This window comes from Batrachochytrium dendrobatidis (assembly GCF_000203795.2).
Source record: "Batrachochytrium dendrobatidis JAM81 unplaced genomic scaffold BATDEscaffold_5, whole genome shotgun sequence".
NCBI lineage: Eukaryota > Fungi > Chytridiomycota > Chytridiomycetes > Rhizophydiales > Batrachochytrium > Batrachochytrium dendrobatidis.
This window is the reverse complement of record NW_006281103.1, coordinates 1,530,582-1,547,399: the sequence shown is the minus strand read 5'-3', so window position 1 is coordinate 1,547,399 and position 16,818 is coordinate 1,530,582. Positions and strand designations below refer to the sequence as shown.

Below are 16,818 nucleotides of genomic sequence, written 5' to 3'. Positions count from 1 at the left end.
TTGTCAAGAGTCTTGCAGCATTTACTTGGCAAACTGGATTCCTGTTTCGATTATACAAACATGGCATCAAACACATGTCTACTTTGGAACAAGACCTTGAGTTGAATGTCCAGCAATATACAAAAATATACAAAAACAGCACGAATTGAATGTCAAAACTCGATTACTAACAATTTCAAATCTACAGAAACGAATACGACAACTTGCAGTCTAGTCATGTAAACGGAACACTAACAGTGTCAGTGTGTAATAAACAGTCAGTGTCATGGACTGGTTGACAATACAGTGGTGTTGTTGGTGGTGATCGACATGCATGGTTGCATTACTGACATGTGTTATGTGCCATGATTGTTGTTGAACTAGATTGCGATCGTATCCGTGATTCAGAACACAACAAATGTGTGTACAGAGTTGTATTGACAATATTGACAATTAAACACAATACATGAATGTGGGTTCAAACTTGGTGATCGAACAATGTATGATTACCAAATGTGTCGAGTATCCATGCAGAATACTAAATGGTAATATGTGATGATCCAAGGGACTCGTATCACCAATGTTTGTGTGCCATAATTCCACTATTTGACTTGGTAAACAATAGGAATTACACCTATTGATCAATTTACTTTTCTGATTGCTCATCATACATTCTACTTGTTCGTGTCACCAAGATACAATCAATCAATTACTACAAGACTGACTATAACTCATATTTATTAATAAATGACTGTTCCAACCATTTCAACATATTATTGTTTTATTACATCTTTTCATTATCATTGAAAAAACCAAATCTGCTGATCCTGAATTATTGTGCAACACCCATTACACTTTTGGTTTGTTCTCTTTTGTCAACTACTAACAGTTACAGATCATACACACTTCTCCATTTAAATTAATATAAATCAGATTACACAAAACTCCAACAGAGTTGTTGGTTGTTGATGGGCAAGTTGGATATAAAGTTGTTTTCAATCAATCCGTTGGCAATCATGATAGCATACTTTGATTTGTATGTACGCAATACTGCTGTCATCTTGTGTATGGTGTTTCGTATTCCTACAAACGCAATCTATTTTCAGCTGTTTTTTGCAGACATTTGATGTTGTGTAACAATGAGGGTGTAAAATGTAGTACAGAAATAGACGACTAAATTATATTTATTTCAACGGATTTAGCACTCTTGTTCAAGTAAAACGGTATCATCTGATGCTCATTATACACTACTTGTACGTTGAATCATGCCAATCACTTGCTACTTTAACAAGCATGAAATATCACGGCACATATTGATGACCATTTAATAACCGAGTGTCAACTTATTCCAGTTTTGGTTTATACTCATTTCTCAACCCTAACCCTTGACCATAACCCTTTTTAGGGTGGGACTGCATAATCAACCATATGATATTCGAATGTATGGTCAGATATCGGCTCAGCCAAGGTTACAGGTCAACATATAAAGGGAGACTCTTCAAAGTTTGGCATTGACAACAAATCAATATCAACCCTGACAGTAATACTAGTCCTTGAAACGACCATTCAAGGAATATGCTTTTAATATCATTTATTCAATAATGGATATAAATACAGTTCAAAAACCGACCTGTTGAATGACATTAAAACTTGCTCAACCAAACCAATACAATGAAACTCGCAGTTGCTGTATTGTCATCGATCCTGTTTGCCTGCTCGATTACTACAGCCAATCCAGTTGATCCCAATGAAAGTACAGATGCTGAACATAGGATTTTTACCGGCACTCCCACTGTACTTAAAGGTGTCGAATATAATTTTTGGATAGATGCTAATCCAGACGGTATAGGCTTGGGTGCTCTTGATGATGCACTTTCAGATAACGTCAAGCATTTACTCGATAAATACGTAGAGTTACAGGATGGTCGTAATCAGCAAAGAAAAATATATTGGCCGTTAAAATCTCGATATGACAGTCAATATGACGTGGTAGTGGGCGTGAAAAAAGATCTTAAAGTTCTGGAATATCTATCTCAAGACGATGACAGCCTAAAATATTATATTGAAATTCGGAAGACTAAGCTTGATCATGAAAAACAACTATCCAAACTTGACAAAATTCGAAAAAGTTTTTATGAGTGCCAGTTCAAGATTGGTCTTCTTGTAGAAAAAAAGTCGGAAACCGATGAACGGATTGTGAGTCTCATTTTAGGAACCCCTCTGGATGTTGTAACAGTTATTTACAAATCTTCGCTTATCAGAGGAACGCCTTCCGTTAAAGATTACCTTGAACAACAATCATCAAAATACGAGAGTCTTGGCCAAAACCCTATTGATCAAGAATATCAGAATCCTAGTGACCAACAACGTCAAGATTTGCAATCGTCATTGGATACACTATCTGGATCTGGATCCTTTGAACAGAAAGTGCCCTCCAATAAACGTCAAGGTTTTTCCAAGTTTATGAGTAGATTGGGATCATTCTTTGGACGACCCAAACGTGAGGATCGCGAACCATTGATTTGAATGTCAATCTGGACTCGTTTCAACTGATTCAATTGTCATTATGGTTTAATTTACAATAAATTTGTATGTGCATGCATTGTATCTGATTATTGTACACGGTCTTGGTTGACATGGTATCATAGTGTACATTGACACTTGTATTTCCAATACAATACAATACAGTTGATTGTATATTGCATATTTGTACACATTGATGATGCTGAAATGCATGTGTGTATTGTGTCGATATGACATTGCTTGTCATGTCGTATTGACACATGCAACACCAATACCAACAATAGTCATGTGTGTTGATATCAGATCTAACCAATTTGACTGGTTTGACTCGTTGATTGTGGTGTCAAAATGGTTGTATCAATAGCCTGACTGATCACACACATCAGTCGCAGTGTCAACTGTGTTGTGTATCAAATATCGCATGTTGATGTATCCAGTAATCGTATACTGGTCGATTGGTGCAATATGATCACACATACTAATGGAGTGTGATAATCATGGTATTTGCAGCAGTATACCATATTCCAACTGTTGATATCGCGCATCCAGTATCGACATGATCATCCAGATATACAGTGATGGATTCAAGCAATGCATACCATGATTGATACACTTGGATCATGTATATTCAATCAATACCATGTATTACCAATGCAATAGTATGTGTGATCATCGTGTATTAAACAACTACGATACACACTGGACTAATCCAATACATGCATGGCTTGAACATATCACACAATCAAACATGAATACACCACATTAAAAATACATATAGTAGCAGTTTGTCTATAATGAATTGTATTCAGTCGAGTTTATTGAGAGTCTGTTTGTGACTCTTGGCAGTGTGGTGGGTGTTTTCAGGTACAGCTATTTGATCAGTTGTAGTTGTTGGTCTCCTTTTGCGAATAAATGTGCCATCTGAACCTGAAGTACTTGGTTGTTCAGGCAATCTAACACTATGCACCAAATTCATGATCAATATCAATTAACACATACACACATCAATATCAAACAACTTACTGTGTTAATGGCCATAGTACTTGATAACCGTTCGAAATAGTAGGATATCCATCAGCCATGACTTCACATCCACATCCAGGACCAAACCCAATGCGTTTATGTGCTCGATCAAATGTCAATCCAAGTCGAGTCATAAATGGTATACCAAGAGCTGCATAATCATTTGAACCAGCTGCTACAATAAACAAAACTATAATTCGATATTTATATTAGTCAGGTTAATCAAACAATACATATTGCATACAATTGTCAATTATTTACATCTTTCAGAATCATATCTCTGTATATAGTCTTTGGGACCCAATTTGATTGTTACAACGGAGTTGCGATTGGAATCAGTTACTGGGTTTTGAGCAAACATTGTAATTGAAAGCGTTGGCAGCTTGCCCCAATCAATATTAAGTTTGGATTCAAGCATTGCGTAGTGTTCCCAAAATATTCTTTTGATTTCTTCCGAGTTGAGTTTGTTACTATACATAGCTTTTTTGACAGTAATCGCACCACTATCAAGAATAGCATCAATCAACGCTTTCACGACTACTTCAGGAAAACGTATATATCTAAAACATGTTTGTATAACCGAATACAAAGTACGTCCATCTTTTACCCTTTTTTGGAATTCCTCGGGTAGATTCACTGGTTTGTCATTGATTAGTATACTCTTGATGTTGACAGTATGGCGACCGTCTGGTGGTGAGTCTACCCATGCAACACTCCTTCCATTCGTTCCGCATTTTGCAGCTATTTCCGTGTTTCCTATATTGATGAAGCTATTTGAAGTCATTTCATACGGACATAGTTGAAGACTAACCTCGTTATTGGGAATGACACCATCATTGTACAAAACATCCATCGCAGTGATTCGTGAGTGATGATTTGACAACAAGGAATTGCCGAACCCAAATATTCCATCAAACTCTGGATCGATACCAACTAGATCTGGCGATTGTTTTCTAACTGCTAGTACTGGTAATTTGATGTCAGTTATCCTAGTACCCGGAATCGTCACAACGGTGTCGGATGTAACTCCTTTATACTGTTTGCCTCTGTAATCTATAGTAACGGGTTCCCCATTTGGAGTGTGTTGCGGAGCCAAACTCACATCGCTGCTTGAACTAGGAAGTGGTACAATTATACTGGAAATCGCTGAATCGACTTGTAAATTCAACTATTTTAAACAAGTGTGAGATTGATTCAACGTGGTGCAAGTTGATATCAAACTACAATGCATGACATGATACATACATTGACTTTCATTGTGAAACATTTTGTGATATCACCACCCAATTCAACGGGTGATCGTTTTGATAGCCTATTGTTTGATTGACTGGCAATCCCAATTGGTGATTCTAATGCAAGTCGAACTGCAGCAACCGCTTGTAACGCAAGTATAACGCATTCTAGAGTAATCAACATTGTATCGAGTAGTGTAATGAAAATGTGTTGAATCCGGTACATGACTGCTGTTTTATAACAACGGTAACTTCAAGGGTGACAATCGGCAGTTCCCAAATGGGTATTTATAAAACACAAATGCACCATGTAGGGTGGGCAAAGCCAAAAACACCCTGTATGGTAGATCAATATACAAGCATCGTTGTTGGTGTATAATCAACCTCGGTAGTATGCTGTGTTGATCTCTTCGATTGCGGTCATGTATCCAGTGATCAGGTAGTGTCAGATCATTACCCTGATTATGGATAGTTACCATCACATACATTCCATCACTACAGCATATACTGTCATTGTATACCAAATATTTGACTGATTGTTCAATTGGTCATGTATTTGATTTGTCCGAGTGATTCAAACCATGTCAAAATGGTTGTTGAAATATAAATATATATCATCCAAAGTTGATTCAGATTGTCGCTAGCTGTAATCTGTTGATCTGTCAATGTGTGGCCATGTGTCAATGCACACAGTAAACTTGAAACCAACTTGCATAGTTGTCAATGTTCAAATCAAAACCGCAAAGTTTCATTCTATTTATCATCGTTCATTGTTCATGGCTCACGGATAGCTGATCAATAAATCACATTCGACATGATTGACATGATTGTTTTGTTGGACATATCTCAGTAGATTTGTTTAGTTACGATTTCAATCAACTCAACTGCTTTGGAAATAACAGTGGTAGCGTAGTAAATGGTTTTAATAGCAACAATTCATATCGATTTTGCAAGACTCATATTTTTGATGTAAAAAATCATGGACTACAACACCGATGAATACGTATTCTCCAACAAGAACAGGAATGAAATTGTTTAATGATAAACGATCCCGAGTCGGTTTTGAAACACTTTCAGCTGAATTGTAAAAAAATGATTTCTTGTTTTAAGTTATGGATAAGCTTTACGAATTGTATTACAGTCCCAAGAGTGGGTTCGTTTCAGCGCAGAGATTATACCTGAAACTGAACAAACAGCTTCCAATCTCACAAATCATAAAGTTTCTCGACCAGCAAGAAGTCCATCAACTTCATCAAGAATCACAAAGAAGGCCAGCATTCAGCCCCATAACTGTTTATTCAGTCAATGACCAATGGCAGGTGGATTTGATTGACTTGTCTAAATATGCAAGATGGAATGCCGGATACAAGTATCTCTTGTGCGCAATAGATGTATTTAGTAGGAAATCATTTGTGGTGGCGATGAAAGAAAGTCAGATACTACAGATGCAATGAAGTTAATACTTGACGTGCAAAAGCCTATTCTGATTCAAAGCGATAATGGCACAGAGTTTTTAAACAACAACTTCCAAAGCTTACTGCAAGCAAAAGGTGTTCGTCACATCACTGTGAATGTGGGTGATCACAATATACAAGGATTGATTGAACGATTCAACAGAACATTGGAGAATATCATTGCTCGGTACCAAGAATCAAGAAAATCAAATAGATACATTGATGTCTTGGAAGATATTGTATTCAACTACAACCACACTTATCACCGTGGTGTAAATGATATTCCTGAATCAATGTATCTAAAGAATCCATTAAATGGGTCAATGAAAGTAAAAATTACCAAGCATTCAATTAGAGTTGGAGATCGTGTTCGGATACTCAAAGGTAAACAAACATTCAGAAAAGGATATGTGTCAAAGTACAGCAACGGCATCTATACGGCTGTCAGTGGGAACGGATACTCTTTCTCAATTTCAGATGATAACGGCAATGTTCTTGGAAAGTCTTACAAATACTATGAACTCAAGAGAGTTGAAGGAACGGAGACCTTTATGATTGAACCGAGACACAGAGAGCCGACAATGACAAACAAGGAGCGTCGTAACAAGAGAGAATTACAAGAACTGGCAAGAGTTCAAGGCCCAACCAATAGAAAGACAAAGACATTTGGAGCAACTTATTTTCTAGAGTAACAATAAATGACACCCATCAGCTCAATTGGAAATTACAATGATTACTTACAATCCATCAGGAATTGGGATGCTTATTCATCTCAAGAACAAGACCAATTAAGGAAATGGTATCGTGAATATTATTCTCATAACAAGGAAACTGAACGAAAACGCTACAGAGACTACTATGCCTCAAATGCAGAAGCCGAAAAGGAAAGATTGAAAAAGTATAAAAAGTCTATCAAGAACTGAATATTTCATTTATTTCAAATGTTTAGATTGCTGAGACTTGTTGAAATAACCATTTCACTTCCAGTTGCTGCACCTTCGCCCTCCGTTTCCTCCTCAAACGAATGAAAGCTGGATGGAGGTTCGCTTGGTTCATATTCCTTTTCTCGATAAGGTGGTAAGGTTCCCTTCCAGAATGAAGACGACGAATAATCGGATGTTGGTAACGCATTTGCTTCCTCGCTATCCAGCCATCTCCTCCAGAGAGTGCATTCATTGCAAATTGTAGTCCAAGGCAAGCCAGAGTACACAAACACTGGATAGTCAATCAGAAACCGATAATACGCAATGTACAAATGGCACATTGTGTGATTCCATTTGAACATTTGCCGAGTGTAATCAACAAACTCCTGATTTGGAAAGCAGCCTTTGGGAGCAAGCAGGTTTTGCCCAATGAATTGTCTGATTTGCAAATATCTCGGCATCGGTCCATTACACGATTCTTGTTTAGTAGTTCTGACGTGTATATGTTTATTCGTCAGGTCAAGATCTTGATTCTGGCAGTGACATCCATATAAGGACTGACTGCGTAAGGGACAGGGCTAACAGGTATTTCTGAATTGATCGCAGACAGTGTAGACTCTCCAATAGAAAGCAACAAATTGATTGTATCTGCGTGGGGATGTGGTTCATACGCACCATTTCTGTGAATATGAGAGTCCAATTTGGGACGACGTGTGCGACTGATTGCCCTAGCAAATGCATTGAGTAAATTCTTGTTGATCAAATTGAGCTCTTCTGACAAATCAGCATCATTAAAAGCAGCAACTCTTCTGATTCAGGATGTAATCTGCTGACATTTGTAGTAAACAATGGAAACTACAATTGTAAACTCGGAATTACAATTGTAATAATGTAAGAGCCACAAAATTACAATTGTAATATTTCCAATCATTATAAGACCAAGACTTTTGCCATTCGACCAGGTCTTGATCAATTCACAATATTCAGTGTCAATCTCAATGAAAAATAGCATACCAGATTGTTTGCATAGATTATCGGATAAGAATATTGACCGAAAAAGCAATACTACTCTACAAAGTCAGTTGGGAGATGAGTGGCATTTGGTGAGTAAATTGAATTATGTATTGGATGGGTTGGATGGGTTGGATATGAATAAAAACGATTAAGCAATGTTATCAAGTAAATTCAATTTACATCAAGGATTTTATCGATTGCCTTTAATAACTAATAGAACTGCTGTTCTTAAACCCAACTGAGAGATTCCAATTTCTTTGAGCTTCTCATCAGTCAATGCCAGATCGCCAGTGGCCATCAATTGGGTGAATTTGACTTTCTGTTTTCCAAGACAGTCCTTGATAAGCTGAATTTCATCATCATCCAGTTCTTGTTGAATCTTCAACTTGTCAAAGAACTCCTCCATTGTTGTGAACTTGGTGGTCTGCTTCTTGGGAAGCTCTTCGAAACCTGCCAGGACATAATACAAATATTCTTGGCGCAGGTCTTTCATATCAGTCACAACGATTGGAGTTTCTTCGTGCAAGCGGTAGAGTTTCTTGACTTTCAGAGCCAATGGGAATTTCTTCTGCACTGCTTCAATCAATGCGGAGAGAGAAGAAATGATAGAAACCTCCAAGTCGTATTCTTCGTCTCCACGTTTGACAATGATATGCTTTTCCGGGACAGCGGGAATCCATCCTTTTGCAATTCCAAAACCAGTAGTTGCATTTGCCATACTAGCGAATGTTTCCTTGACAACTTTCTTCAAAGCTTCAGTAGCAGCAGACCCACCAAAAGAGATTTCGTCAAGTTCCTTTTCCAGAAACTCTCCCGAGGACGGATCCCTTTCCAAAGTTGGTAAAGCTTCTTCAATAGTGATCGAGTTGTATCGGCTTTCTTTGGAAACAGCGCTCGCTTCGCCCCAAACAATAGCAGCATCATATTTGATTTGTAGCAGTTCTCTGAGGTATTCAAGAGAAGAGGGAAACTGCTTCGGATGTCCCTGAACTATTGCCTGAGTGATTCCGGTGTCTGTTCTTTGGATTTTGGCAAACAACCTTGCTCCAGAAAAGTATTCGACAAGCAGAGTCTTGAGCCCTGGTAAGTCTGAATTGATTTTTGCCTCCACAGACACCCTTGGAGTATTCAGTGAGAGAAAGGAGTGAGCTGTTGAAATCGGTGTATTATGGCCAGACATTTTTTGTCTGGAAGGAAAGCAATGTGGTGTCACTATAAATTTAGACTTGTGAATGAATAAAAACTGGTATCATTCAGTGCCCTATATATACTACTTACGCAGCAGGAAAAAATTGCTGCACAATTTTGAGAATTGTTGAATCTGCCCGAGTGGATAGTTGATTGGACATTGTAGCTTTGTCAGACTTGACAAAATCAATACTATATCCCGTACCGAATTGCGATTTAAGAAAGATCAATGTGCCAAGTGTTTTGAGATGGCCATTCGACATGATAGCAATACGGTCACCAAGAACATCGGCCTCCTCCATAGAATGTGTAGTCAAAATCAAAACACGATTCTTTTTGCAGCTTCGAATCAAAGACCAGATACGTTGTTGAGCAGCAACATCCATGCCAGTAGTTGGCTCATCCAACAACACGATACGAGGAGATCCAAGTAGCGCAATAGCTACACTTAGTTTGCGTCTCATACCGCCAGAGAGAGTACTGATGTAGGCATCTAGTTTAGCATACAGTTCAACATCGCGTGCTATGGCCTCGACATATTGCATTTTTAAATTTGCAGCCTCTTTTTGACCACTAGATATAAAATCTCCAACTCGGCCATCAATCGTCACACCCTTAATACCACAATACAGTTCTAAATGCTCACGAACAGTGAGAGATTCAAAGATTACATCAAACTGTGGACATACACCAAGTTCTTGTCTAAACATTGACAATGCAAAAGGGTCCGTTATATCCATCACTTTGTCGCCCGACTTGGATTTGACGTAAATGTGGCCTGATTTTGGCAACACAACACCACTTATCATGGATATTAATGTAGTTTTTCCCGCACCGTTGTGGCCCAGTAGTGCAAGAATCTGACTACTGTGTAAATTCAAATTAAAGTCTTGCACAGCACGCTTAATTTTGGTTTCCGTTGCTGCACCACAAAAAAATCTGCCAAAGATCCCCTTGCTAGAATCAGAAGATGCATCCTTTGGTTTTTCTTTGACTTTAAATTCCTTCAGTATATTGTTAATGGATAGCACATTGCGGTCGGAATCTGAAATATGATCTTCGTTAAAGTTTTCAATAAAGCCATCCTCTTGTAATGCGTGTCTGGGTACTTGGAGTGAGGGAATACTTTTATAAGTAGAGAACCAAAAACTGGAGATAAAGGGGAAACTCCATGGTTGTGAAGTGGCAATATTCTCTCCAGGAAAAATCTTGTTTAAATACCATGCAAGACTCAAACAACACACATCTGTAATCCTTACCACCCATTCCATGAAAGAAGCGAAAGCACTTGGCGATCGTATTGGCATTGTTGTCAATGGCCGTATGCAATGTATTGGTACTCCGCAGAGGCTCAAATCTGTTTACGGATGCGGATACAAGGTTTCGATAAGAACAAGTGAATCCGTGAATGTGGTGAATGATTGGTTTTTGCAAAATATTGGTAAACTTGGCACATGGCAAGTAGCTCGACAAGTGGGTGGAACGACTGTATTGCAAATGACAAAGCTTGGCGTTGAAGCTTTACAAACACAGCTATTGGCCGCGTCGACTGACAAGGAGAAGATGATTATAGGACTAGAGTTACTAGAGCATATTTTCCGTGTTTTGGAATTGCCGGAAACCTGTGGTGATAGTGGTCAACTAGCCCGACGACTTGGTATTGTAAGTCATGAAGTACAGGAGACGAGTATGACCGAGGTATTTGTTGCATTTGCATCACTTCAAAAGGGACTTGAGCTTTAACAGCACCATGAACAATTTCACATTTTCACAACTTAATAAATTCTAATGCGTTGATGATACATTCATTTACATTTGCTTGATGAGCACTAATGTGTTTTGATTAACCGTTTAGCTTTTAAACAATGGCATTGTGAGATTCAAAGCTTCATAATGTCAATGTTTAAAGCCTGCCGAGAATTACCTGAACATAATAAAAGGTGGTTTTGTATGGTGTGCAATTACAAACATTGGGGAAGAATTAAGAATGACAATGGTAGTATAGATGGGACACCGAATGATACCAGGTATTTTAGTAGATAGCTCCTAGTAAAATCTATCGAGTGTTGTTAAAATGAATATTTGTCTGTGGCATTCACGTTGGTTAAAATCATTAGAGCAGGTGTATGAGCTAATATTAATGGTAGATAGTTGGTGCCATACTTATACTAAACACTTGTTTCATAAGATTCAAATGATACCAGTGTCCAAAATTTTCAAAAATGACAATTTATGAGATTAGTAATTCAGGCCAAAAAGGTGGGATAGAGCAATTTAGAGCTTATAAGTTTGAGTTATTAGGAGGTTTCTGTGCCAAATTCATACTTGATGTTTTAAAATTCGTTAATATTCTAAAGTTGATTTAACATAAAAGGAAATTGTAATGGAGATATTATGAAATCGTATTTATTGAAATTTTGTTTACGGGACCGCAGAATCCATTGAATAATAATCATCCCACTTCTTCGTGGTTTCCTTCTCTTTCCATTCCAGACATTTCCGGAATATAGTAGGGTTAGTCACATGAACTGAAGTATTCATTATGAGTGGGTTATCTGTTTGTGTCGAGCCTTCAATCAAGCGATAAAATATCATATCAGCCGATTCTTGATTCAATGCTACTACCGCAAGTACGACTTTATATCTGTCTTCTACAATAACCGAATCAGAAATGGAGACGATTTTCAAATAGAACAGCGGAATCTCGGTGCTCAAGTTGATAAACCAACCGTGAAGGTCCATTGACATTGCTAGCCTATTGTTTGGGTCTTTGTCGTATTTTTCATAAGAGGGGTAGTTTCTACAATGAGAGTCAGATATCAAGTGACAGCTTTCTGCTTTCCCCATCGAACCAAAAATTGACAATTTTTCGATTCTTTGGTATTTGAACTCGTCGCTTGTTTTTTCAAAGGTTGAAAACTGAATGGTTATTACAGACTGAGTGTCTTGTGGCGATTCAGAATCAGTAGGGATGTAATCCTTATAATAGATTCTTTCTCCAAGCTGAGCGGTTGAGGTTGTAGAAACACTGGAATTAATTGTCAGGCTGTTCATAGGAGAGTTGATGGTAATCGATTCATTTCGTAAGTGACTATCGAAGCGAAGGGCGTTTTCTTTTGTTTCGAATAATACATTGATTTTGAGAGTGGGTTTGTTTTCCTCATAAAAGAAAGCTGGTTGCCCTGATTCGTAGTAACCAAGATGGTTATCAGCATTTCGATACATACGAGAACAAACACCTTTTACGGCTAAGGAATCCGAGAGAGCGCCAGAAACTTTCCAATACGTTGGTATACCTTTTCTGACAAAGTCATTGATTCCTACGGTAGGACCATGAACAATACCTGACTTGATGACAAGTGGTTGGTCGTAGGAACCAACTGGATGCTGAATGGAGGTCAACAGAGTATTCCCGGGAATGGCTGGACCATCCACCACAAAATGGATGGTGAGGTCTCCAACAAAAGCAGAAGCAAGAGGAGAGTTGGGAAGTGCTTGGAAAGCAGCAATCAGTTTCGATACACTGTCAAGTGGTCTTTTTCTTTCTAGTTCTCCATTGAAGTGGGTTTCGATTTCCACTGGCTGATAGTCCAGATATTTGATGTAAAACCTTTCATTTTCCATTGTAGTTTACTGAAGAGAAATGAAAGAATTGAATGGAATGAAATAGAATAAGAATGGAATGAAGAAAAGAATAAAAAAGAAAAGAAAAAATTGGACTTTAAATCCAAAACTCGATATCATGTGAATAATGTGAGACAAATTCACACTTTGAATAGTGTTTAAACATTTGTCATGTGATTATTTGTATTGTTTAATAAAGTGTCAATTCAACTCAATAATTGATTACGTCATTCATATAATGACTCGAGTCTTTTATTCAACATTTTAATATTCAATTATTGTTAATCAGTCAATTGTTGGATTAGTAAATATGTTACAAAACATGCATTTATATGCTGAATCTGACAAGTGGATAATAATTGTTTCAATCAACAATTGGATTGAATTGACTGCAATATTGTCATTGATTGCAGTCACTGTTGACCAATACATTGTAATACATTGACAGTTTTGACATCAACATTGTCATTCATGTCAAGTTGTGTGTAGTTGCTAATATTACACCACAACAATACTGTGTCAACTTTCGAGTCCTGTGATACACTATTTCAACTATGACTGGATCGATGTTGACCATTTGTCAATACACGGGTCAGTTGTATAATCGTACAACTGTTGGTTAACCAATGTTTGACTGTCGATATTTGAATCATGAATATTGTCCAACATAATTGTCACTAACATTGTCGTTGTCGTTTGATTGCCTTGTTCTATGAATAATCATTGCAATGTCATTTGTTCAGTTGTTGTTGGTTTATTGAAACCATGTCACAATTCTTGATATATTGCACATGATCTTGTAATTGTTGGTGTTGTCTGTAGTAATTCTGTCAATGTATACAAATGTCACTTGTTGCTAATTGGTAGTTGTTTATGACTGATATACAACCAATCAGGTTTGGTGACCATTCTATGCACATATATTTGACATTATATCGGACTGTTATGTTGTTTGATCCAATAGTAGTATATGCCAGTCATACTATAATACTACAGGTTTGTTGCAATATCCATACAACCTATATCCAAAACTGCACAAACACTGTCATTCAAGATTGATGAGTATACAATCACAAATGAATCCAACGCATTTTTGCTGTATATAGTTGTATCGGCTGTCGTGTATGTTGGCTTGTCTGTTGACTTGACTAGATCTGATATTACACGGACTATTCAACAATTGTATTGAATTCCGGTTAGTATCGAGTCATTTGAGTCGTTCAAGTAGTCAAGTTGCTTGGTTTGCAATGTGTTGTGTCCAGGAATCACTTGCAATCAAACCATTACCAAACCACAGGTTAACAACACCAAATGATATATGACTGGTTATATTAACACATTATAAACACTCGACGAATTAGCCATGAATCAGGTTCAATCATCAACCGCCAATATTGTCAAAGTGTGTATTCCTGGTTTAGTTGATGATGATCCGAGTATGCGGTATTCGTCACAGTTTGATTTGGTCCAAACAGGTTTTGTAATGGTTTCAACAATATCTGATGAATGACATGCTACAATCGCAGTATATTGATATTACCGCATGATACAACTGTTTGGTTGACCAAACGACTCGAATGTTGATGGATTATTATGCCAATCGACTGTTTTGACCTGATATCACCACACTTGACATGCCAACACATGCGACATATGATGGAGTGATGGAAATACTCGAAATACACACAATACAACTCTTGCAGCAGTGTATGAAACTATCAAGCATGACATGGTATGACATGAATGGTGTGGATTAGACTTGATAACAATGTGTACAATTTGGACTTTTAAATTCGGAAATAGCAGCTCTGTTCCAACATCACATTGATTGTAAATATCGATGTTGTTTAACCTTGTACAAATGACCATTTCACATGCAACTTTAGCCTGATGTTGAGTATTTTCAAATGAATGCAAGCTTGCGACACTCGCTTGACTCGTTTGGCTCGGATTCTGGCTGATATTTACGATATCGATGCAAAGTTACATTCCAGAATGAATGTGTATAATCTGATGTGGGAAATCGTTTGGTTTCATTGTTATCGGTCATTGACACCAGTTATTGTGTTGATTGCAAATAGTAGTCCAAGTAATCATGCATAAACAAATACCAGATAGTCACTGATAAACTGATAGTATCCAATGTATACATGACACATTGTATAGTTACATTTAATTGCCAGCAATGTGTGATTGGATTACTCGAGTCATCAAGCAGTTTTCAAACAGTTGTCAAAAACAATCAAGTCATGTCCAATAAACTGTCTGATGTGCAGGTGTTTTGGCATTGGTCCGTTGGTCCATTAGTACGATTGTTGGTTGGCAATTCGGACTTGTAAATGACAATTGATTCTTGATTGTTGCATTGGTGTCCATATGTGTCCATATGTGACTCATTGTATACGGAACAGGGCTGACAAGTGTGTCTGAATTGATGACAGATGATACAGCCTATCCAACAGAAAGTAATACATTGGTCGTGTCTGCGTGGAAATAAGCTTTATAACTCACACTTCTGAATGTATGAGAATCAACTTTCAAACAACGAATACGTCCAATGACTCTTGCAAATGCATTGATAGAGTGTTGAATAATTCGAGTGTTTACAAATCAGCATCACTGGAAATAGTTACTGTTATTCAGACAGTCAGTTGTCCAGACATTACAGTTGTAATATTACACATTTTCCATTGTTGCTGGATACCAATATGCCTACATTTAAAGATGAATGCTACCAACAAAATATTCCATTAGAACTGCAACTGTTGCTTCAAGATCATGGACATATCGTTGTAAATCGTTTCAAATATCAGTCTGTTACCCCATTTTAAACCAATCCATCAATCTCTGATTTGGCTCGCTCAATACTCTCCAGCAACTTGCATTCCATTCCTACAACGACTTGTTCATCGTATCCATGTTTACAGCGTTTGTTGTTTTGACTGCGATTTGTATCAACCCAGAATAATGGAATTTACCATTTCCTTTGTAGAGTTTGTCCATAATGTCTGTTTTAATGTAGTTTTTGACTGTTTTTGGATACAAAAGTCGACAATCATTGCTTTATCATCGACTTGACCGCAGTTTGATGAGTTGACAGCACAATCGCATATACACAGGATACGAAATATCAAATCCAATTAAAGTTGGGTATTGTTTGCTGTATCCTTGTCAACTCGGACAATAGCACCACATGGCAATACTTGATAGCAATGTAGACTGTTTTGGTGCTGTGAGATGCAATGATAAAACGAGTTTCAGGACCCATTCCAATATGATGCAGCATATTGCAGACAAACAGTTCATTTGTATCTGGTTGCCTGATACTTTTTACATTGTATTGTGTGGGTCTGTACTGACGAGTCTTGATGTAGCAACAAACAGTGAGTTGTTGTTGACATTCCAAGCGAATCTGGTCTGGATTCCGTTTTTCTTTGGAGATAATGAGATGTCAAACAACTAGTCAATGTCAGCCTTGCAGTGTTGAATGACAGTATTGATTGACAGCAGTTTGAATCGGTTCCGTATTTCCATCCAGATACTGTGATATTGGCAAGAAGGATCTTGCAGAGTTGTTGGTTGTTGATGGGCAAGTTGGATATAAAGTTGTTTTCAATCAATCCGTTGACAATCATGATAGCATACTTTGATTTGTATGTACGCAATACTACTGTCATCTTGTGTATGGTGTTTTCTATTCCTACAAACGCATTCCATTTCCAGCTGTTTTCTTTGTAGACATTTGATATTGTGTAACAATGAGGGTGTAAAATGTAGTACAGAAATAGACGACTAAATTACAATTATTTCAACGGATTTAGCACTCTTGTTCAAGTAAAACGGTATCATCCGATGCTC

General features: G+C 37.5%; 5 protein-coding genes across 5 annotated transcripts; 2 read left to right on the top strand and 3 right to left on the bottom strand.

Moving 5' to 3' along the window:
• Positions 1-1,650: 1,650 nt before the first annotated feature.
• BATDEDRAFT_24768 (uncharacterized protein) lies at positions 1,651-2,505 on the top strand (the record flags this gene model as incomplete). Its single annotated transcript, XM_006678477.1, has 1 exon — positions 1,651-2,505. One exon carries the CDS (start codon positions 1,651-1,653, stop codon positions 2,503-2,505), a length of 855 nt encoding a protein of 284 aa, XP_006678540.1.
• Positions 2,506-3,307: 802 nt separating this feature from the next.
• On the bottom strand, positions 3,308-4,983 carry BATDEDRAFT_24767 (uncharacterized protein; the record flags this gene model as incomplete). The annotated part of the gene is made up of 4 exons (XM_006678476.1): positions 3,308-3,461; positions 3,526-3,715; positions 3,787-4,693; positions 4,771-4,983. 4 exons carry the CDS (start codon positions 4,981-4,983, stop codon positions 3,308-3,310), a joined length of 1,464 nt encoding a protein of 487 aa, XP_006678539.1.
• Positions 4,984-6,504: 1,521 nt separating this feature from the next.
• On the top strand, positions 6,505-7,239 carry BATDEDRAFT_24766 (uncharacterized protein; the record flags this gene model as incomplete). Its single annotated transcript, XM_006678475.1, has 3 exons — positions 6,505-6,899; positions 6,963-7,109; positions 7,161-7,239. The coding sequence occupies 3 exons, from the start codon at positions 6,505-6,507 to the stop codon at positions 7,237-7,239; spliced, it is 621 nt and encodes a 206-aa protein (XP_006678538.1).
• A 1,099-nt stretch (positions 7,240-8,338) lies between these two features.
• Positions 8,339-10,607, bottom strand: BATDEDRAFT_88478 (uncharacterized protein; the record flags this gene model as incomplete). Its single annotated transcript, XM_006678653.1, has 2 exons — positions 8,339-9,335; positions 9,427-10,607. 2 exons carry the CDS (start codon positions 10,605-10,607, stop codon positions 8,339-8,341), a joined length of 2,178 nt encoding a protein of 725 aa, XP_006678716.1.
• Positions 10,608-11,757: 1,150 nt separating this feature from the next.
• On the bottom strand, positions 11,758-12,960 carry BATDEDRAFT_24764 (uncharacterized protein; the record flags this gene model as incomplete). The annotated part of the gene is made up of 1 exon (XM_006678474.1): positions 11,758-12,960. The coding sequence occupies one exon, from the start codon at positions 12,958-12,960 to the stop codon at positions 11,758-11,760; it is 1,203 nt and encodes a 400-aa protein (XP_006678537.1).
• Positions 12,961-16,818: the final 3,858 nt, after the last annotated feature.